This window comes from Lemur catta, chromosome 1 (genome assembly GCF_020740605.2).
Source record: "Lemur catta isolate mLemCat1 chromosome 1, mLemCat1.pri, whole genome shotgun sequence".
Lineage (NCBI taxonomy): Eukaryota > Metazoa > Chordata > Mammalia > Primates > Lemuridae > Lemur > Lemur catta.
In genome coordinates this window covers 101,279,659-101,303,752 of record NC_059128.1, presented here as the reverse complement: position 1 = coordinate 101,303,752, position 24,094 = coordinate 101,279,659, and the positions used below count along the sequence as shown (strand labels likewise).

The following is a 24,094-nucleotide window of genomic DNA, read 5'->3' as shown; positions in this document are numbered from 1 at the left end:
AAGATATAAAATGTAAATGATTTTTATGTAAGCCTTAAGGTAACCACAAAGCAAAAACCTTTAGTTGAAAAGAAAAAAAGAAAAGATTGAAGTCATATCACTACAGAAAATCATCAAACCACAAATGAAGACAGCAATATGGAAAGAAAGAATCTATAAAACAATGAGAAAACAATGAACAAAATGGCACCAGTAAGTACTTACCTATGAACAATTAGTTTGATGTAAATGGATTAAATTCTCTAATCAAGGCATAGAATAGTTGAATGCATTGGAGTTTTTTTAAAGAATATTTGTTTACTTACTTACTTACTTACTTACTTACTTACTTATTTATTTATTGAAACAGGATCTTGACCTGCAGCCCAGGCTGGAGTGCAGTGATGAAATCATAGCTCACTGCAGCTTTGAACTTCTGGGCTCAGGCAGTCCTCCTGTGTCAGCCTCCCAATGAATGTATTTAAAAACAAGTTTCAAATATATGCTGCCTATAAGAGACTCACTTTAGCTTTAAGAATGCATAGAGACTGAACGTGAAGGTGTGGAAAAGGATATTCCCTGTAAATGAAAAGCAAAAAAGAGCAGGGGTAGCTATACTTATAGATGGAATACACTTTTTAGTAAAAATCTATAGACTGAGATAAAGAAGGTAAATATATTATGATAAAGGGGTCAATTTGATGGCTATGTGAAGATGGTTTTATATCTGCGTTCTCAGTTCTGTTCCACTGGTCTATGTCCCTGTTCTTGTGCCAATACCAAGCTGATTTAATAACTATAGCCTTGTAGTATAGTTTGAAGTCTGGTAAATTAATACCTCCCATTTTGTTCTTATTGCCTAAAATTGCTTTTCCTAAATGGGGTCTTCTCTGGTTCCATATGAAGCATAAAATTAATTTTTCTATATCTGTCAAAAATGATGTTGGTAATTTAATAGGGATTGCATTGAATCTGTAGATCACTTTGGATAGTATAGACATTTTAACAATGTTGATTCTGCCGACCCACGAGCATGGTATGGTTTTCCAACTGTTTACGTCCTCTGCTATTTCCTTCTTCAGTGTTTCATGTTTCTCCCTGTAGAGGTCTTTTACCTCCTTAGTTAAATATATTCCTAGGTACTTTATTTTCTTTGTTGCTATTGTGAAGGGTATTGAGTCTTTGATTTGGTTCTGTTTAACTGTTATTGGCGTATATGAATGCCTCTGATTTGTGTGTATTGATTTTGTATCCTGAGACTTTACTGAATTCATTTATCAATTCCAGGAGTCTCTTGGTTGAATCCTTGGGGTTTTCTAGATATAATATCATATCATCAGCAAAGAGTGAGAGTTTGATCTCTTCTGCCCCCATTTGGATGCCCTTAATTCTGCTCTCTTGCCTAATCGCTGTTGCAAGGACTTCCAGCACTATGTTGAATAGAAGTGGAGATAGTGGGCAACCTTGTTTGGGTCAATTAATCAAGAGGATAAAACAATTGTAAATGTATATGCACCCAACACTGGTGTACCTAAATATATAAAGCAGATATTAAGAGATCTGAAGGGAGGGATAAACTACAATACCATAATGGTAGGGAATTTTAAAACCCCACTTTCAACAATGGGCACACCACCCAGACAGAAAATTAATAAAGAAATATTGGACTTGAACAACACAGTAGACCAAATGGACGAAACAAAGACATGCAGAACATTCCACTCAGCAACAAAATACACATTCATCTCTAGTGCACATGGGACATTCTTCAGGATAAATCACATTAGGTGACAAAACAAGTCTTAACGTTGAAATCATATCAACTATCTTTTTTCACCACAATGGTATGAAACTAGAAACGAATAGCAGGATGAATAATGGAATTTCCCAATATGTGGAAATTAAACAATATGTTCTTGAACAACTATTACATCAGAGAAGAAGTTAAAAGGGAGATTAAAACTATCTTGAGACAAATGAAAATGGAAATAAAACATACCAAAACTTATGGGATGCAGCAAAAGCAATTCTAAGAGGGAATTTTATATAATAGCAATAAATGCCTGCATAAAAAAGAAAGATCTCAAATAACCAACCTAATGTTACACCTTACAACCTAGAGCAAGAACAAAATAAGCCCAAAGTTGATAGAAGGGAGGAAATAACAAAGATTTGTTCAGAAAGAAGTAGAGACCAGAAAAACAATCAAAAAGATCAGTGAAACTAAGAGTTTGTTTTTTGATAGTATAAACAAAATTGACAAACCCTTAGCTAGACTAAGAAATAAAAGGAGACAAGACTCAAGTAAATAAAATCAGAAATGAAAGCGTAGACATCACAATTGATACCACAGAAGTAAAAATCATTAGAGACTACTGTGTGAAAAATTATACACCAACAAATTGGATAACCTGGTAGTAATGTTTTAAGTTCCTAGAAACATAATCTATGAAGACTGTATTATGAAGAAACTGAAAATCTGAACCAATCAGTAATGAGCAAGGAGATTGAGTTAATAATAAAAATTATTGTCTTTTATCAAAGAAAAACTCAGGACCGGATGGCTTAACAACTTAATTCTACCAAATATTCAAAGAAGAACTAAAACCAGTCCTCAAGCTCTTCTTAAAAACTGAACAGGAGAGAATACTTTTAATCTCATTTTATGAGGCCAGCATTACCCTGATACCAAAGACACCACCAAAAAAAAAAAAAAAAAAAAATTACAGGTCAGTATCTCTAAAAAACATAGTTGCAGATATCAAAATACTATTATATTAAAATATACTATTTTATTCAAAATACTATTATATTAAACCATAGCCAACAGGACATTAAAAAGATCCTGTACTGTGATCGATTGAAATTTATCCTTGGGATGCAAGATGGTTCAACATATGCAAATCAATAAATGTGATTTATCATAGTAAAAGAATGGAGACAAAAACCATATGGTTAATACATACAGAAAAGGAACTTGACAAAATTCATCCTTTTGTGATAAAAACTCATCAACTTAGATATAGAAGGTATGCTTCTCAATATAATAAAGGCCATGTATAACAATCCCACAGCTAACATCAGACTCAGTGGTGAAAATTTGAAAGCTTTTCCTCTAAGGTCAGGAACAAGGCAAGGAAGCCAACTCCAACCCTTCTGTTCAACATAGCACTGGAAGTCCTAGCCAGACAAATTAGGTAATAAAAAGAAATAAAAGACACCTAAATTAGAAAGGAAGAAGTAACATTGTATGTTCACTAACAACACGATGTTATATACAGAACCCTAAAAACCCCACTAAAAAGCTATTAGAAATGATATACAAATTCAGTAATATTTCAGCATACAAAAATCAGTAGCGAGGCCGGGCGCGGTGGCTCACGCCTGTAATCCTAGCTCTGGGAGGCCGAGGCGGGTGGATCGCTCGAGGTCAGGAGTTCGAGACCAGCCTGAGCAAGAGTGAGACCCCGTCTCTACTAAAAATAGAAAGAAATTATCTGGCCAACTAAAAATATATATACAAAAAAAAATTAGCCGGGCATGGTGGCTCATGCCTGTAGTCCCAGCTACTCGGGAGGCTGAGGCAGTAGGATCGCTTAAGCCCAGGAGTTTGAGGTTGCTGTGAGCTAGGCTGACGCCACGGCACTCACTCTAGCCCGGGCAACAAAGTGAGACTCTGTCTCAAAAAAAAAAAAAAAATCAGTAGCATTTCTATAAACTAACAACAAACTGATAATGAAATGAAGAAAATCATTCCATTTACAATAACATCAAAAAATATAAAATATTTAGTAGTAAATTTAACCAAAGAGGTGAAAGACCTGTATATAAATAATTATAAGACATTGATAAAAGACATTGAAAACCACACAAGTGAATGAAATGATATCCCTTAGTCAGGGATTGGAAAAATTAACACAATGACTGCCACACTAGAAAAAAAATTTTTTTCCGTGCAGTCGTGGTGTTTTATTATGCAAATAGAATAAAAACCTTGAAAACAAAATACTTTCTAATTTAACAAAAAATTTGTTATTTTTTATTGTTTTTGCGCATGAGTTATATGCAAATTAAAAAATAGTTCACACAGCTCCCAAGGTGAGGAGATGTGTGAGTTACAGATGCTGTACAGGGCCCTGGACTCAAAATTAGCATGAGTTAAATACAACTCACATGGCAGTTAATGTGTTAATATTGTTAAAATATTCACAGTATCCAAAGAAATCCACAGATTCAGTGCAATCTCTATAAAATTCCATTGTCATTTTTTTACAGAAATAGAACAGTACTAAAATCAATATGGATATACAAGAGACCCTTTAATAGCCAAATCAACCTTGAGCAAAAACAAAAAAAGCTGGAGGCATCACAATCCCTGATCAGAATATATTTGGAAAGCTATAATAATCAAAACAGCATGGAATTGGCATAATAAAACAGACACATTGACCATAGGAACAGGATTAAGAGCCCAGAAATAAACCCACACATCTGTGGTCAGATGACTTTGAACAAAGGTGCCAAGTATACACAATGGTTAAAGGACAGTCTTTTCAATAAACGGTATTGGGAAAACTGGATATCCACATGTAGAAGAATGAAATTGGAATCTTATCTAACCTCATATAAGAAATTCTGCTCAAAGTGGATGAAAGACTTAAACGTAAAATCTGAATTGAACAGCACAAGTTTGAACTGTGCGAGTCCACTTATATATGTATTTTTTTAAATAAATCAGTCAGCCTTCCATATCAGAAGGTTCTACATCCACAACAAATCATGGATTGAAAATATAGTATTTGTAGGATGCCAAACCTGTGTGTACTGAGGGCTAACTTGTATCCATGGGTTCTGTAGGGCTGACTGTGGGACTTGAGTATGTGTGGATTTTGATGTCTGGGAGAAGTCCTGGAACTAGTCCCCCGTGGATACCCAGGGACCACTGTAGCAGAAAACATAGGGGGAAAACTCTATAACATTGCTCTGTGCAATGATTTCTTGAATATGACCCCAAAAGCACGGGCAACAAAAGCCATGATAGACAAACAGGATTGCATCAAATTCAAAAGCTTCTGTACAGCAAAGGAAATACTCAAGAGTGAAGATACAACCCAGAAAATGGAAGAAAATACTTGCAAACTATGCATCTGACAAGAGGTTAATGTCCAGAATATATAAGGAGCTCAGAAAACTTCAAACCAAAAAAAGCAAATAATCTAATTGAAAGTGGGCAAAGGACTTGAATACTTGCTTTGCTTTGCTTTGTTTTGCTTTCTTTTCTTTCAAATTCAGGATATTATGGGGGTACAAACATTTTGGTTACATGAAATGCGTGTGCCTCCCCCACACCAGGGCTGCAAGTGTGTCCTTCCCCCATACAGTGTGTCCTGTTTCCATCAGCTGTGAGTTTACACCCCCCCCACCCCCCTCCCCTGCTACCTGACCGGCACCCAGTGAGTATTACTACCATGTGAGTACCTTAGTGTTGATCAGTTAGTCCCAATTTGATGGCGGGTACATGTGGTGTATGTTTTTCCATCCTTGTGATACCTCACTTCGAAGGATGGGCTCAATCTCTATCCAGGCTAATATAAGAGGTGCTGGATCACCATTGTTTTTTGTAGTTGAATAGTATTCCATGGTATACATATGCCATATTTTATTAATCCACTCATGTATTGATGGGCATTTGGGTTGTTTCCACATCTTTGCAATTGTGAATTGCTATAAACATTCGAGTGCAGATGTTTTTATTATAGAATGTCTTTTTTTCCTTTGGATAGATACCTGGTAGTGGAATTGCTGGATCAAATGGTATTTCTATTTTTAGCTCTTTGAGGTATCTCCAAATTAATTTCCACAGGGGTTGCACTAATTTGCAGTCCTACCAGCAGTGTAAGAGTGTTCCAATCTCTCCACATCCATGCCAGCATTTGTTATTTTTGGACTTTTTGATAGAGGCCATTCTCACTGGAGTTAGGTGATATGTCATTGTAGTTTTGATTTGCATTTCCCTAATGATTAGAGATGTTGAACACTTTTTTATATGTTTGCTGGCCATTAGTCTGTCTTCTTTTGAAACGTTTCTGTTCATGTCCTTTGCCCATTTATTGATAGGGTTGTTTGATTTTTTTCTTGTTGATTTTCTTAAGTTCTATATAGATTGTTATCAGTCCTTTATCGGATATGTAGAAAGCAAATATTTTCTCCCATTCTGTAGATTGTCTATTCGCTCTAATGATAGTTTCCTTGGCTGTGCAGAAGCTTTTTAATTTGATCGGGTCCCATTTGTTTATTTTTGATGCTGCTGTGATTGCTTTAGGGGTATTCTTGATAAATTCTTTACCTAGGCTGCTGTCTAAAAGTCTTCCCAACATTTTCTTCCAGAATTCTTAAGGTTTCGTGCCTTAGGTTTAAGTCTGTTATCCATCATGAGTTGATTTTTGTGAGAGGTGAGAGGTAGGGATCCAGTTTCAATCTTCTGCATGTGGATATCCAGTTTTCCCAGCACCACTTATTGAATAGAGATTCTTTTCCCCAATGTATACTTTTGTTTGCTAGGGTTGGCCCACTCAGCAGCCCTGCCCCTGACAATGCGGTTCCCAAGATCAGTAGATTTGCTCCCTCACCCCTGGGCCTAAAGATGGGTCCTCCCGATGACCTCGCTCCTGGCAGTGCAGTCCTTGCAACCAATGGAGTTGTCCCCTAACCTCAGGGTCTGGAGACTGGCCTGTCTGGCATCCCTACTCCTGGTGATGCTGCCCCTGCAACCAGCCAAACCCACTGCATTTTGTGTGTGACTTCAAGAGCCTGAGGAATGGCGTGCTTCCAGTGATCTGTCCTTACAACCTATGGAACTACCATGCTTTGTACACCCACCCCTCAGGGCCTGAGGACTGACCCATCTAGTGTCTTCACCCACAGTGATACTGCCTTCGCATCTTGAACAGCTGTGCTTTGCACACATACCTTTGGTATAAGGATTGGCCTGCATGACAGCTTCACCCTTGCCCATAATTGCCTGTGTGAGCCGTGGAAGCAGAATCACTGTGGGTTTTCCCACATAAGAGATAGGGTCTTTCTATGTTTCCCTGACTGGACTTGAACTCCTGGTCTCAAGCAATCCCCCTACCACATCCTTCCAAATACCTTGAACTACAGGAGCATTGCACCACACCTGACTTGGAACTGCCACGCTTCACGTGCACTCCCCAAGACCAGAGGATCGGCCTGCTTGGTGGCACCAAGATAGTACTGGAAAAGTACAGCAAAGCTGTGACACTGACTCCATAAACACATGCAGCCTAGGCCACTGAGGCATTTCCAGACACTGCTGTTGTTAATTACAGCTAAAGAAATTACCCAGAGACTACACTAGAGTAACCATCCATAACCAAGGCCAAAGCACCCTACCCAGTTAATACCCAAGGGCCCATCTACAGCAGAAAGGCTTCCTGTAAAAGCTTCTCCATAATTGGAAGAGGCAACTGTCCCACTAGATGCGTAGATATCAATGTAAGGACAGAAGAAATAGAAAAAGGCAAAGAAACATGACATCTTCTAAGACATATAACTAATTTTCCAATAACAGACCCTGAAGAAAGGGGAGTTTATGAATGCCTGAAAAAGAATTTAAAATAATGGTTTTAAGGAAACTCAGATACAAGAGAATACAAATAGATAATTTAACAAAATCAATAAAACAATTTATCATCTGAATGAGAAATTTAGCAAAAAGAATGAAGAATGACTTCATAGGACTTATGGAACACCATTAAGCAGACAACTGTTCACATAGGAGTCACAGAGAAAAGACTGGATTGGGCATAAAAGAGCTATTTAATGAAATAGCAGCTGCATATTTTTCAAGTCTTGGAAGAGATATGGATATCCAGATCATGTAATCTCAAAGGTCTCCAAATAAATTCAACCGAAAAAGATCCTATCTGAGGCACCTTATAGTCAAATTATTAGAAGTCAAGGATGGAGAGTTTTAAAAGTAAAGAGAAGTTTCAAGTTACATATAAGGGAATCTTTATTAGATAATCAGTAGATTTCTCAGCAGAAACCTTGGAGGCCAGGAGAGAATGAGGTGATATATTCAAGGTGCTGAAAGGAAAAAAAAAAACAACCAAAAAGTGACAGCCAAGAATACTATACCTATCAAAGCTATCCGTCAGAAATGAAAAAGAAACAAAGTCTTTTTCAGACATGCAAAAGTTGAGGGAATTCATTATCAATAGATCAGCTTGACAAGGAATGCCTGAGGGGAGTGTGCACTGAAAGCAAAAGTGCAATCGCTGGCCAGGCACAGTAGCTTATGCTTGTAATCTTAGTACTCTGGGAGGCTGAGGTAGGACGATGGCTTGAGGTCAGGAGTTCGAGACCAGTCTGAGCAAAAGTGAGTCCCCCATCTCCACAAAAAATAGAAAAATTAGCCAGGTGTTGTGGCATGCGCCTGTAATCTCAGCTACTAGGGAGGCTAAGGCAGGAGGATCACTTGAGTCCAGGAGTTTTGAGGCTGCAGAGTGCTATGATGAGGCCACTGCACTCTAGGCGACAAAGCAAGATCCTATCTGGAAAAAAAAAAAAAAAAAGTGCGGTAACTACCATCATAAAAGCTCACTGGTAGAAGTAAATTCAAAATCAAATTCAGAACTGATAGAGGTAATTTCACTTTCAAACTCAGAATACATCATTTATGTAATGGTGGCATATATAATCTTTCACATCTCCAGTATTACATATGACTGTTAATACTCAAAATGGTTAATGCTAACTTTAGCTTCAATAAGATGTTAAGGAACATATGACATAAAAAGTTGTAAATTAAGGCAACAAGATTATAAATGAGGGTGACTGGGAGTCCAGGATATCTGTATATGACCAAAGTTAAGTTGTTACTAGCTTAAAATAGTCCATAATAAATAGAAGATTTATTTTTATTTATTTATTTTTTTTGTAGAGACCCTGTCTCCCAGGTTGGAGTGCAGTGGTGTGATCGCAGCCTCAAATTCCTGGGCTCAAATGATCCTCTCACCTAAGCCTCCCAAATATCTGGGACTACAGGCGTGGACCACCATGCCTCTGAGGTATGTTGCTCAGGCTAGTCTCAAACTCCTAGATTCAAAATGATCCTCCTGCCTCAGACTCCCAAAGTGCCGAGATTACAGGTGTGAGCCACTGTGCCTGGCCTAAATATAAAATTTTTAATGTAAGCCCCACAGTAACCAGAAAGAACAAAATGAGAGCAGATACATAAATGAGAAAGAGAAAGGAATCAAAGCTTATCAATTTAGAAAACCACCAAACCACTAAGATAAGAATAAGAAGAAAGCTACAAAAAGATACAATGAAAGCAGAAAACAATTAACAAAATGTCAGGAGTGAATCCTCACCTATTAATAGTGACGTTGAATGTAAATGGATTAAATGCCCCAATGAAAAGATACAGACTTGATTAGATGAATAAATCAACAAGACCCAACTGTATACTGCCTTTAAGAAACTCACTTTACCTCTGTCTTTACTGAAGACTGAAAGCGGAGGAATGGATATTCTATGCACATGGAAACCAAAGAGAGCAAGAGTATTTATATTATAGTTATGGTGGATAAAATAGACTTCAAGTCAACAACTAAAAAAAGACAGGAAGGCCATAATATAATGCTAAAGGGACCAATTCAATAAGAAGATATAACAATTGGAAATATATATGCACCTGACACTGGAGCACCCCAATATGTAAATCAAATATTATTAGATCTAAAGAGAATTATAGATAGCAATACAAAAATTGTAGGGGATATCAGCATCCCACTTTCAGCAGTGGATAGAACATCCAGACAAAAAAATCAACAAAGAAACATCTGCCTGGGTACAGTGGCTCATGCTTGTAATCACTTGGGGAAACGAAAGAGGAGGATCTTTTGAGGCCAGGAGTTGGAGACCAGAATGGGCAGCATAGTGAGAGCCCTATCTCCACAAAAACGTAAGAAAAACTAGCAAGCTGTGGTGGCACACACTTGTAGTCCCAGCTACTTGGGAGGCTAAGGCAGAGGGATCACTTCAGCCTAAGAGTTCGAGGTTATGGTGAGTTCTGATCTCGCCACTGCACTTCAGCCTAGGCTACAGAGTGAGACCCTGTGGGAGGGGAGGGAAGGAAGGTAGGGAGGGAGGGAAGGAAGGTAGGGAGGGAGGGAGGGAGGGAGGAAGGAGATCAGAATTAAACTGCATTCTCTATCAAATGAACCTAACAGACATTTATGGAACATTACACTCAACAGTTGCAGAATACACATTTTTTTCATCAGCAACATAGAACTTTCTCCATGAAAGATCATGTGTTAGGCCACAAAACAAGTCTTGACAAATTATTAATAAAAAAGATTGAAATGTCAAGTATCTTTTGTAACTACAGTGAAATAAAACAAGTCAATAACAGCAGGTGCTTTGGAGACTATACAAATACATGGAAATTAAACAACATATTCTTGATCTACGAATGGCTCAGAGAAGATATTAAAAGGGAAATTAAGTAATTTAAACAAATGAAACTTCAAACACAACATATGAAAACCTGTGGGATACAGCAAAAGCAATTCTAAGAGGGTTGCTTATAGTAATAAATGGGTGCATATGCCGGGCGCGGTGGCTCATGCCTGTAATCCTGGCACTCTGGGAGGCGGAGGCAGGAGGATTGCTTGAACTCAGGAGTTCAAGACCAGCTTGAGCAAGACTGAGACCCCATCTCTACAAAAATGCAGAAGAATTAGCTGGGTGTATTGACGCATGCCTATAGTACCAGCTACTTGGGAGGCTGAGACAGGAGGATCACTTGAGCCCAGGAGTTTGAAGTTGCCGTGAACTACGATGGCGCCACTATACTCTACCCGGGGTGACAGAGCAAGACTCTGTCTCAAAAAAAAAAAAAAAAAAAGGCAGTTCGATGACGTAAGACGCAACGGCCGCAACCTCCCCCAGCAACGACCGCCCCTGCCTCTGAGAGTTGAAGTTTCCGAAGAAGGACTCGCAAGGGGCATCAGGACCACTCCAGAAAGGCTTTCAGTGCAAGCTCTCACACTCCCCATCAATTGCTCAGCCCGTTGCTTTTCAGTTTTTCAGAGGCACCAAATAATGTCATCTGAAATGTTGCCAGCAATAACTGAGACTTCTAATGTTGAAAAAAAGGAAGACTTAAGTGAACATCAAGAGCAGAACCAGAAGCCAAGATTAGGTGAAGGGTTTGAACCAATATCTAAACGACAAATGAAAAAACTTATAAAACAGAAACAGTGGGAAGAACAACGGGAACTGCGCAAACAAAAGCGAAAGGAAAAGCGCAAGAGAAAAAAATTAGAGCGACAATGTCAACTGGAATCAAACTCAGATGGAAATGACAGAAAACGTATTCGAAGACACGTTGCTCACAGCACCCTCTGTCTTATCACTGACTGTAGCTTTGATGACTTGATGGTATTAAAGGACATTAAGAAACTTCATAAGCAGATACAACGATGTTATGCAGAAAACCGACGAACACTGCATCCCGTGCAGTTTTACTTGACAAGCCATGGAGGCCAGCTGAAAAAGAACATGGATGAAAATGACAAAGGATGGGTCAACTGGAAGGATATCCACATCAAACCAGAGCACTACAGTGAACTCATGAAAAAAGAAGACCTGGTTTATCTTACATCAGACTCACCGAATGTACTGAAGGAGTTAGATGAATCAAAGGCCTATGTGATTGGAGGGTTAGTGGATCATAACCATCACAAGGGACTCACATATAAACAAGCATCAGATTATGGAATTGATCATGCACAGCTCCCTCTTGGAAATTTTGTGAAGATGAATAGTCGGAAAGTTTTGGCAGTTAATCATGTGTTTGAGATTATTCTGGAATACTTGGAGACAAGAGACTGGCAAGAAGCATTTTTTACTATCTTGCCCCAGCAGAAAGGAGCTGTTCCCACAGACCAAGCCTGTGAAAGTTCTTCCCAGGACAAGGCATCTGTCAGGGTTGAAGATGGATTGGACAGTGATTCTAGTGAGGAAGAGCATAGCAGAAATGAACTAGATTCACCACATAAGGAAGCAAAGCAGGATAAAGAACACAGCACTGAATCTGCAGGGAACTCTCCACCACACTAATGGTACCTGGTTTTCTTTTAGTTTAAGGAAAAATGAGGAGAAAATGAGGTGCTTCATAGAATATTGGAATTGGAGGATTTTATTTCCTCTCCTTTCTGTTATGAATTTTTAAAACTTTTTTTTAGAGCTCAATGATAATAAAAAGCCCTATAAACTTTGTGAGGAAGTACTTTTTGTGTTTGCATAGGATTTAATTGTACACGTGAGTTTTTTAAAAAAGTTTTTAGGCCTTAACTGATAGTTTCTAGAGAATTTTACTTTATTAGTATACCTTCCTTCTCTTTCATTTACTGGATTATAGTCTTCAGATTGTGCCTTCTGACCTTCCAGTTTTATTATTTTATGTTCTTTTCTGTGTCTTTCTGATCTGCTTATGTATTTGTGGGGGCAGATATTTATAAATACCTGTGAGTCTACCAGAATGTTGTATATGGGAAGTTACCCTCCATCTGTACCTTTTTTTAATTTTCAATTTTCAATTTAATTACTTCAACGAAATACAGTAATTTTAGGAAGAAGTATGAGTTTGATAGACTAAACAGTTCATGTCTTCTGAACTGCAGAGCCCATATCTGTTTCTTCTTTGTGATGCCTTTTCCTGATTCTGAAGTAATCACTGAAGAAATGAGAATGTCTTTAATACATTTTCTTAATTCTTATAACAGTGATAAATTATTTCAGTTTCAAAATTGAATTTTTGCAGGCCAAATTATTTTATAAGGTTGCTTTGAAAGATAAATTTTGTCTTTACCTAAATTTAAAATGAATTTAGCTCTTAGCAGCTGTCCTTTCCTTCCATATATTTTTTTAAAATAAAACATATGTTCACTTTTAAAATGAAAAAAAAAAGTATACATCAAAAAATTAGAGATCTCAAATAAAGCAGCTAACATTACTCTTCATGGAACTAGGAAAACAAGAAAAACCTAAACTAAAAATTAATAGAAGAAAAGAAATGATAAAGATCATAGCAGAAATAAATGAAATAGAGACTTAAAAATAAAAAAGTTTAATGAAATGAAGAGTTGATTTTTTTAAAAGATAAAGTTGACGAACTTCTAGGTAAACTGAATTTTAAGAGTCTCATGCTTTACCAACTGAGCTAGCTGGGTGACAGGGTAGACTAAATTTTTTTAAAAAGAGGATTAAAATAAATATTATAAAATCAGAAATGAGAGGCAAATTTTAATGGATACCACGGAAATATAAGGGATCGTAAGAGCCACTTAGTGAGCCAACAATTTGGAAAAATGGATAAATTCCTGTATGTATACAACCTACCAAAGAAGAGTCCAAGAATGACTTGAATCAGCAGTAAAAAGTCTCCCATCACAGAAAAGTTCAGGACATGATGACTTCACTGCTCAATTCTACATTTAAAGAAGAATGAATATCAATCCTTTTCAAACTATTAATATTTTAATTAATTGAAGAGGAGGGAATTCTAAAGTCATTTTACAAGGCCTTAATAGGAAAACTGACAGACACAACAACAACAAAAAAAACTACAGGCTGATATCCCTGATCAACATAGATCCAAAAATCCTCAACAAAATACTAGGAACCAAATTCAATTGCACATTTAAAAAATTTTTTATGTGAGTAGATTAGGGGGTACAAATGTTTTTTGTTACATGGATAAATTGTGTAATGCTGAAGTCAGGGCTCTTAGCCTACCTGTCACTAGAGTAGTGTACACTGTACCCAATAGGTAACTTTTTATCCCTTACTCTTCTACACACTCTTCCCTTCTGAGTTTCCAATGTCTGAGTTTCCAATGACACTGTATTATGACTTACATACCCATTGTTTAGCTCCCATTTACAAGTGACAACATGCCAATAGCACATTTTCATAAAGATTATTATTATGACTAAGTGAGATATATCCCAAGGATGTAAGGATGTTTAACATATGCAAATCAATAAATGTGATACATCACATTTATAGATTTAAGGAAAAAATCATATGATCATTTCTATAGATACAGATAAGTCATTTGATAGAATTCAGTGTCCCTTCATGATAAAAATTCTCAAAAAATTAGATGCAGAATGAATGTTACCTCGGCATAATAAAGCCCATATATGATAGATCCACAGCTAATATTTAATATTATACTGAATGGGAAAAATGGAAAGCGTTTCCTCTATTATCTGGAATAAGACAAGGATGTCCACTCTCACCACTTTATTCAACATAGTATTAATAGAAGTCCTAGCTAGAGCAATTAAGCTAGGAAAAGAAATCAAGGGCATCCAAATTGGAAAGGAGGAAGTCACTAAATTAATTATCTAACATAAGTACATTAAATGATTGTAAGTTTTATAGTGCTTGATATTTATCCAGATTTGCTTCCCTGGACCTAACAACTGCCTGTTTAATGAATGTTCCTTAAAATGAAACAAAATGTCATATTTTGTTTTTAAATAAAAATTTTCTCAGTCATAAAAAAAAAAAGTCAAACCCATAACAGTAGATAATGGAGTCATGGTTCCAAAGGCTGGGGGTGTGGGGGTGGATGAGGAAAGACATAATATTGGTCAAGGGTAAAAGTTTCAGTTAGACAGGAGGAATAAGATTTAGTGATCTTTTGCACCACATGGTGAGTATTGTTAATGATGTGTTACATATTATAAAATTGCTAAAAGAGTAGATTTTAAATGATCTCACTACAAAGAAATGGTAAGTATGTGAGATGATGGGTATATTATTTATTCTGATTCAATCATTACTCAATGCATAAATCATAACATCCCATTGTATCCCATAAATATATACAGTTATTGCCATTTTATAAAAGATTAAAAACAACAAACAACATATAGTGACCTAATGAATATTGATTAGAGATTGCTAGGAAGCAGCATGTTTAGGGAAGAGGAAGAAATTGTATAGGGGCACAAGGAATAAGGAAAACATTAGAGGTAACGGATATGTTTATTATCTTGGTTGTGGTAATGGCTTCATAGCTGCATATAAATGTCAAAATTTGTATAGATTGGATATACGCAATTTGTGTCACTCAGGCTATTGGAACAAAGATCTTTGAGGGAAAGCAATTTAAACTCATACTAAGTCTTTGAATTTTTTACGTCATTGAATCTATATTTTTTAAGCTTATTTTTACTGCCTTTATTTCATTTTAACTTTTTATTTAAAATATTTTCTGTTTACACAGTCTATGCTAGGTAAAATATATTTCCTGTTCTGAGGGATTTTTTGAGTGTGTCGTGGAAGAACAAGCATCCTCAACTCACTAATTTAGTCCTGGACTAAGTTCTGTTTAAGAAATAGGGATGACTTAGGTAGGGATGAAGTGCTGGAGAGGGAGTCAGCAAAAAGAATGACATCTAGGCTGGATTTTGCAGGATAAGCCAGAATTCTCCAGGATCCTTGTCATTACCAGGAGCCTTTCCATCAAAACGCTTGGCATGAGCACAGTCAGCATTTAGTTTGTACACACTCTTTGAGGTGAAACGTAGCTGTTCCCTAACAGGTTACCCAGTTTGTTGCACACAGGCATCCACTTGAGATGAGGAGACTGTACTTTCCCTTTTCTCTCTTAGAATTTATCCCCTCCATATAACTTGAAACTGTGACTTCTATTAAATCTACTTTTCTAACATGACCTATTTTTTGAATTACATTCTTTTAGAGACATTTGCATTGCCTTGTACATTTCTACTTTGATAACTTGTTTGTCTCTCAAAATTCTTGCCCAAAGTGATTTTAGTGTGTGGCTCCCCTGGTAAATTTTTATAATCACTTAGGCTCAAGTCTTGGAATTAATTTTATTACCCATTTTAATCCTCCTTAGCAACATGAGAAATGCCTTAGTTTGTTCACCTTGCTTTAACAAAATATTTTAGACTAATTAATTTATAAACAACAGAAATTTATTGCTCACAGTGCTGGAAGCTCAGAAGTCCAAAATAAAGTTTCCAGTATATCTGAGATCTAGTGATGGCCCGTTCGTCATAGATGACACCGTCTGTGTGTCCTGACATGGTAGAAGGGGCAAACAAGCTCCCTTGGGCCTCCCTTTAATAAGGGCATGGATCCCATTCATGACCTAACCGTCTCCCAAAGACCCCCCACATCTCAATAGTATCATATTGGGAATTAGGTTTCAACCTATGAATTTTGGAGGACACAGTTATTCAGACTGTAGTAAGAAATCTTATTAATCTTTGTGTCTATAGCACCTTATACAGCAAGCAGTAAATAATTGTTGAAAAAAGAATGAATGGATGAAGCTTAATAAATTAAACAATGATGGTGGAATTTAAGAAGGGAATAAAGTGCAGTGAATAGAAGCCCTAAGAAATGGATTAACTCTATATCCCTTTTCCTCTAGATCTGTGCTCCTACTTTATCTTTTTAATACACTTCAGTAACCCTCAGATTATCTTTTCTGGTTGTTTTTGTTGAGTTCTTTTGTTTGTTTGTTTTTGGTCTTTTTTTTTTTTTTTTTTTGGAGACAGAGTCTTGCTCTGTTGCCCAGGCTAGATGAAGTATAGTGGCATCATCATAGCTCACTGTAACCTCAAACTCCTGGGCTCAAGTGATCCTCTTGCCTCAGCCTCCAGGGTAGCTGGGACTACAATTGTGTGCTACTATACCTGGCTAATGTTTTTTACTTTTTGTAGAGACAGCGTCTTGTTTTTCTACTCTGGCTAGTGTCTAACCCCTGGGCCTTTCAAAGTGCTAGGATTACAGGTGTGAGCCACTGTGGCTGGCCTGTTTTTTGTTTGTTTGTTTGTTTGTTTGTTTGTTTTTTAAAGAGTGCAGTGGTGCAATCATAGCTCACTGTAGCCTCATACTCTTGGGCTCAAGTGATCCTCCCACCCCAGCCTCCTCAGTAGTTATCATTTATTTTTTAATGTTCTAGTAGCCTGTAGTTGAATGCAATTTATCCCCAGCAGAGCTTAATCTTAAGTAATGTCTCTGTGAATATTATTTGATTGACCAGGTTATGGTGAGTTTTATGGGCAGAAGTCTAATCTCTCGTTGCTAAGGAAAGCATTGCTCAAAATTCATTAGGTTGCTCACCATTTATTAATTCATTCAAAATGATATTTATTGAATTACCTACTGTGGACCAGACACTATTTTAGAAATTGGGTTCTAGGGATGAGGGATGAAAAGTACAGTCAGAGTCCTTGGTCTTGTAGAGAATTATAGATAGTATACAAATTACCAAGTAAATGAAAAGATAATTTAGATAATACTGTGTGCAACAAGGAAAATGAAGTGATGTATGATGGACATAGAAGTGGGCTATTTTTTCAGTAAAGAGCTTTCTAAGAAAGTTATATTTAAGCTTCAAATTGAATGCCAAATAAAATCAAGCCTTGTGAAGATCTGGCTAGAGAGTATTCTAGGCAAATGAAAAAATAGGAAAGACTCTGAAGCAGGAATAAATGTGCATGTTTGTTTGTTTTTTAGCTTTTATAATAAACTCCTTGATGGCAAAGACTTTTTTATAGTTATTTTATATTCCATAGTCCATATTGTACTTTTTCACACAGTGACAAACATTTAGCAATTAATTTTACCATGGGTTTAGATATGGGTTGTAAAACTCAAACTTTGTTTCCAAGGTCTTTTTCTCAGTAGTATCTTAAATGAGTGGGGAAAGGGAGCATTTTAGGCTCCCATGCTAATTTGTTTTTACTTAAAGATAACCTATAAATTTTTCTAATTAAATCTTGACCAGCATGAAAAGCTTTTTTTTTTCTTTTCTCTTTTTAATTTTTTTAGGTATGGGGTCTTACTATATTGCCCTGGCTTGTCTCAAACTCCTGGCCCTAAGTAATCCTCCAGCCTTGGCCTCCAAAAGTGCTGGGATTATAGGCATGAGCCACTGTACCCAGCTCTCTTTTAAAGAATTTTTAAATGTTCTTTTTATATACAGATAATAAGCCTTTTGCATTTTTTGCAAATAATTTTTTCTTAATTTGAGTTGTTTAAAAGTGTGTTTACCCTCTTTGCCCCTTGAAAGTTTTTAGTTTTTAATGTTTATGTTGTCAAAGTTAATATTTTTAGACTTTTAGATTTATCATGTTTTTAATACAGTCTTGTGCTTCTCATATAGTAAGACTTGTCCTACTTTGACATCTGTGTAGATATATTCTTTCCATTTATAAACTCACTATCATAAATACAGTGTGGTTTAAAAAACTATAATTGGCTAAAAAAGTTCCCAAATACCTTTTTACTATCTTTATTTTGTATACTTTAGTTGTTTCATGTCTAACTCTTACCTTCCTAATTAGATTATAGGGTAGCACATCAGGATGAGGGTTAATAGGGACTGTGCTTTGGTGTTTCTTTGTATATGTCCCTGGCATACTTACTATTAGCCTTGGTATTTTATTTAATTTATTGTCTCCATGAGTCAGGATTCAGATACTTTTAAGTAAGAAAGGGACTTAATTCAGAGAGTTAGGTGCTTATAAAATCATTAGGAACCTTAGAGTTTTGAGTATTAAAACAACATTGTAGAACTGACCCCAGCTGTAATCAGAAAGCCAGGAAATCAGGGAGCTGTCTGTCAGTGCAGCTGCTGCTTCCAGGCACATACCGCCTGTGGTGTAATTCGACCATCCTGAAGAAGCTGTTGTAACTATTTGCACCACATGGCTAAGCTGCATTTAGTATGGCTATGGTGACAACGTAAATGTTTGGCACTCTGTCTTTGGACACTCACAAGACTAGTGCCTAGATGCTGGGACCATAGAAAACTAAAATACCTTTACTAAGTGCATTTTTGCTAGCCAGAGCCTCTGCCGCAGTTATACCTTCCCAGTTTCACATGTGGGCATTTGATTAAAGAACTTAAATGACAATCAGAACTCTAGAAGCAAGAGAGTTTGGGACATGTAGTTTTCTTTTTAGCTTTTCAGCTTCTAGAGGAAGACAGAAGGATAGTATGGATATTGAATATCAATCTTCTATACTCATTGCAGTCATGTAAGATAGGAAATGGTCATATAGAAAGGAAATGAAAACTGATGAGAATTTTTTCCTGCTTTTAGATTAATTTTTATGAACAATTTATTTTTTCCTTTCTTTTCAGCACTTGCTAGAAGTAAATTCTTTAAAACATCTGACAAGATTGACCCTACAAGATCGGATTACCAAATCTCTTCTTCATTTACACAAGAAGAAGAAACCTCCCAGCATCAGTGCCCAGTTTCAGGTTATTTGCTATTTTATTTATACCAAATAAGAATCTGTTTCTTTTGGATTGTTCTTGAAAGGTCAAAGTGATCTGCAGAATACTTGAATGGGATATCACTCATGTGACTGAAAAGCCATATTTTCCTGGTCATTTTGGAAAGGAGTACTAGAGATGAAAAAAAGGTCAGGTGCCTCTGTTTTTCATCCATATATTTCTGAACAGTGGCTATCCTAAAGAGTAATTCATTATTTTCGGTGTGAGGAGAAAGGGAGCAGAAAATTGATATTATAAATAACATCTGCCTTTTAACTCTGCTACCGAGATACGGTCACTGTTAGCATAATAATATATATTTTTTTCTGGTTAAACCTTATGCCTTTATTAGGGTCCCTAGAGCATCCACTAAAACACAATACAAAGATAGCCAAAAAGCCAGTATATAAGTTAATATGGAATACTAAAATATGTTGAAGAATGGGGAGGGGCACCTCACCAAAGAAGTATGTAGATAGCTTATTTGCATATGAAAATATGCTACACATCTTATGTTATTAGGGAATTGCAAATTAAAACAACAGTGAGATACTATGGGACACCTATTGGAATGGCAAAAATCCAAAGGATTGACAGCACCAAATGTTGGTGAGAATATGGAATAACAGGAACTGTTGTGGGATTATAAAATGGTACGGCCACTTTGAAAGACAGTTTGACAGTTTCTTATAAAACTAAATATACTTTTACCATATGGTCCAGCTGTTGCACTTCTTGGTATTTACCCCAATGAATTGAAAACTTACATCTACAGAATGTAGATGTTTATAGCAGCTTTATTCATAATTGCTAAAACTTGGAAGCAACCAAGATGTCTTCCAGTAGGTGAATGGATAAATTAACTGTGGTACCTCCAGACAATGGAGTATTATTTAGCACTAAAAAGAAATGAGCTATCAAACCATGGAAAGATATAGAGGAAACTTAAAGGCATATTACTAAGTGAAGGAAGCTAATCTAAAAAGGCTACATACTATATGATTCCAACTATATGACATTCTGGTAAAGGCAAAACTATGGAGATAGTAAAAAGTAAACAGATCAGTGGTTGCCAGGGGTTAGGGGAGGGGGAAAGATAGAGATGAATGGGCAGAGCACAGAGGATTTTCAGGATAGTGAAATTAATCTGTATAATACTGCAGTGGTGAATACATGTCTATACATTTGTCTAAACTCACAGAATGTACAACATAAAGAGTGAGCTCTAATTATATTATGGACTATTGTTAATAATGTATCAGTATTGGTTCATCACTTGTAACAAACGGACCACACTAATGCAAGATGTTAATTATAGGGGAAATGGGGGAGGGAACAGGTATATGGGAACTCTCTTTATGTTCTGCTCATTTTTCTGTGAGTCTAAAAATGCTCTAAAAAAAAGATGGTTGGCGGGGAGGGAGGAAGAGAGGAGCAAAAGAAAGAGGACAAACAAAACAAATAATAAAATGGTAGATCTAAATTCAACCATATTAATAATTATCAATGTAAATACTTTAAACACTCCAACTAAAAAATGGATGTTGTTCTATTGGATAAAAGTAATAAGACCTTAACTGTATGCTGTTTACAAGAAACCCTCTTTAAATACAATGATATTAAAAGATTAAAGAATTAAAAAAAATAAACCATGTAAACACTAACCAAAGAAAGCTAGAGTGACCATTGTAGTGTCAAAGTATACTTCAGAACAGAGAAAATGGCCAGGGATAAAGAGAGAGATTTTGTAATGATAAAAGGTACAACTGACTAAAAATACATAAGTCTTAAGTGTGTATTCATCAATAACAGATTTCCCATATACCTGCCAAAAACTGATGAAAAGAAAAAATGGATAAATCTATAATTATGCTTGGAGACTTTATGACACCTCTCAGCGATTGATAGGATAGGTAGACAATGAGGAAGGATATGGAAGACTTGTACAGAACTATTAACCTACTTGACCTAATTGAAATTTATAGAACATTCCAGCCAACAATTGTGGAATATACGTTCATTTTAAGTGCCCATGGAACTCTTACCAAGATAGATCATAAACTGGGCCATAAAACAAACCTTAACAAATTTAAGAGTTAAAATCATATGAAATGTTTTATTTGGCCATAATGGAATTAAACTAAAAATAAATCAAAGAAAGATAACAGTCCCCAAGTATTTGGAAAATAAAGAGACTTCTAAATAATACATGAATCAAAGAGGAAGGAAAATTTTAGAATATTATACATGCAACAAAATATCAAAATTTGTGCAGTGCAGCTAAAGCAATGCTCCAGGGTTAATTTATATCATTAAATGTATCTATTAGAAAAGGAGATAGGTCTCAAGTCAATAATCTAAGCTTCTACCTTAATACAAATATTTTAAACGAATATTTTATACTGAAAGCAAGCAGAAAGAAGGAAATAATACAGGTAACAGCAGAATTGAATGAAACTGAAAACAGAAAAATAGAGAAAAATTAATGAAACAAAAAAGCTGACTTTTTGAGCAGATTAAAAAATTGATAAACCTCCAGCCAGACTAATCAAGAAAAAAGAGTGAAGGTACAAATTACAATTATCAGAAATGAAAAAGGGGACATCATTATATACTTTTTATAGACATTATAAAGCAAGGAAATGCTACCTTAATGGATACCCTACTGGATGATTTATTTATGTATTTTTTTTATTTTTTAAACAGAGTCTTGCACTGTCACACAGGCCTGGAGTGCAGTGGTGTGAGCTTGGCTCACTGCAGTCTCGAACTCCTGGGCTCAAGTGCTCCTCCCATCTCAGCCTCCCAAATAGCTGGGACTACAGGCATGTGTCACAGTGCCTGGCTAATTTTTTAATTTTTTGTGGAAGCAGAGTTTTGCTGTATTGCCCAACTGGTCCTGACCTCCTAGCCTCAAGCTGTCCTCCCTCCTTGGCCTCCCAAAGAGCTGAAATTATAGGCATGAGCCACCATACCTGGCCCCTACTGGATGATTTTTAAAGTTGTTCTAGGATACTTGAGTTTGAATAAAAATGTTTCATGAAATACGAAGAAAAGTGAAAATTATTCTATACTTAATTATTCTGAAATTTATCTGTAGTATTTACTCTTGCCAGGCTATCAGCTTTAAGATTATACTACCATCCTTAGCTTTAATTATCCTTAATTTAACCAGTAAGGGAATATATACAACATGTTTTTCAGAAACAAACCTCTTTCTGTGTATGCCACTACTTTTGTATATTTTGCCAACATTATCATTTACATTTATAAATTATTTGTTGCCATTTAGGAATGGAGAATATGATAATTATATTGCTTTGTATTGCAGGCATCATTAAACAAGCTGATGGAGACACTTGGTCAAGCAGAACCATATTTTGTAAAATGCATTCGTTCTAATGCTGAAAAGGTAAAAATGTCCTGTAAATGGGAGCATATAGCTCAGCTTACTTCAAACCAATCTTTAAATTCTATTATGGAGAATAAGTGGAGGGGAAGGGCTATCTATAATTTTTAGAAGGAAAACAGTGTTTCATAAATATTTTTATGAATATTCTTCTAATTTTCACATTTATCTACCTGTAAGGTATTTATGTGGGTTTGATTTAGCATCACCTAGAATTTGAGTAAATACTTCTTAAAATTTCATCAGAAGAAAGAGTTTTCTTTTATGAAACTTTGTTACCCTAAGATTAATTTCTCTTGTTAGGATGTAAGCTATACCTCTTAAATGTTTAGAGATTCTTGTCTCTGTAACTTAGGGAGAATACTGTGGATATTCTTGATTCTTTTCTCTTTTCTATGACAGTTCCCCTAAATAGCTTTTCACAATATAATGAGTGTAAATGTTCGTCGTGTTTATGTTCATCATAGGAAAATATGGTCTCCAGCCTAAATAGCTAAAATATAGTAGGAATTATAACTTTCTTAATTTTTAATAAACAGTCTGTATCTCTGCTATTTACAAGCTTTGTAACCTTAAGCAAATTACTTGATTGTTCTGTGGCTTAAATGTTTTCATCTGTGTATTAGAGTGATTCACTGTAATTATAGGACCAACCTCATAGTGTTTTGTGAGTATGTGTGAGTTAATTCCTGTGAAGTACTTAAAATGTTCCTGCCTGTACTAAGTGCTTGGTAAATGTTAGCTATTCTTTTATATTGACTGAAAAGGAAACTATTTTATTTACAGTTAAGTAGTAGTTTGAGTTTCTGTTATTAATTGAGACCTTGCTATACAAAGAGTTCAATTAATAAAGTATTTCAGGGCACAGAGTAGGTACTAAATAAATGTTAGTTGCTATTATTATTTAACACAAATTGCTGATTTGATTTTTTTCCTTGACTGCTAGTATCTCCCACCTAGCTAGAGGAAAATGTTTGGGATTGCCTTAGAGAAACAGTGAAAATAGTATTTAGAGAACAGGGAGAAATAGCAGAAACTCCAAATACGTCTTCTTTTAAATGTCTAAAAACATGCGTATTGAGATACCTAGGAGTGATAGGGTATTGTGACTGCTCTTGAGTGACTGTCTCCCAGTAGCCTCTTCCTTGTTAATGCCTATATAATGAGGGGATTAGTTCTGAGTGACTACAGAAATTTTTTGTTTTTCAGTGTTTTATACCAGTTTCATCAGCAAAAAGTATTTGGTGAAATAAGCTACTCTTAACATTGTACTGGTCATTAAAAGAAGAATCTTTCAGCTCTCAGTTAACCAAAGCAACTAGTAGAGT

At 36.0% G+C, this 24,094-nt stretch overlaps 2 protein-coding genes across 2 annotated transcripts in view; both read left to right on the top strand.

The window, feature by feature from the left end:
• MYO9A (myosin IXA) overlaps positions 1–24,094 on the top strand; it is a 241,817-nt gene that overhangs the window by 148,533 nt on the left and 69,190 nt on the right. Inside the window, exons 19-20 of the mRNA XM_045531001.1 lie at positions 19,220–19,342; positions 22,689–22,769. Of these exons, the coding sequence (XP_045386957.1) occupies positions 19,220–19,342; positions 22,689–22,769 (204 nt within the window). The remainder of the gene's footprint in view (positions 1–19,219; positions 19,343–22,688; positions 22,770–24,094) is intronic.
• On the top strand, positions 11,101–12,279 carry LOC123623656 (tRNA methyltransferase 10 homolog A-like). Its single transcript, XM_045530998.1, has one exon. It carries the CDS (start codon positions 11,116–11,118, stop codon positions 12,133–12,135), a length of 1,020 nt encoding a protein of 339 aa, XP_045386954.1. The 5' UTR covers positions 11,101–11,115; the 3' UTR covers positions 12,136–12,279.

Bases quoted from the DNA above. Each gene is read 5' to 3' on its own strand.
- LOC123623656 (XM_045530998.1), top strand. From the start codon at position 11,116: ATGTCATCTGAAATGTTGCCAGCAATAACTGAGACTTCTAATGTTGAA.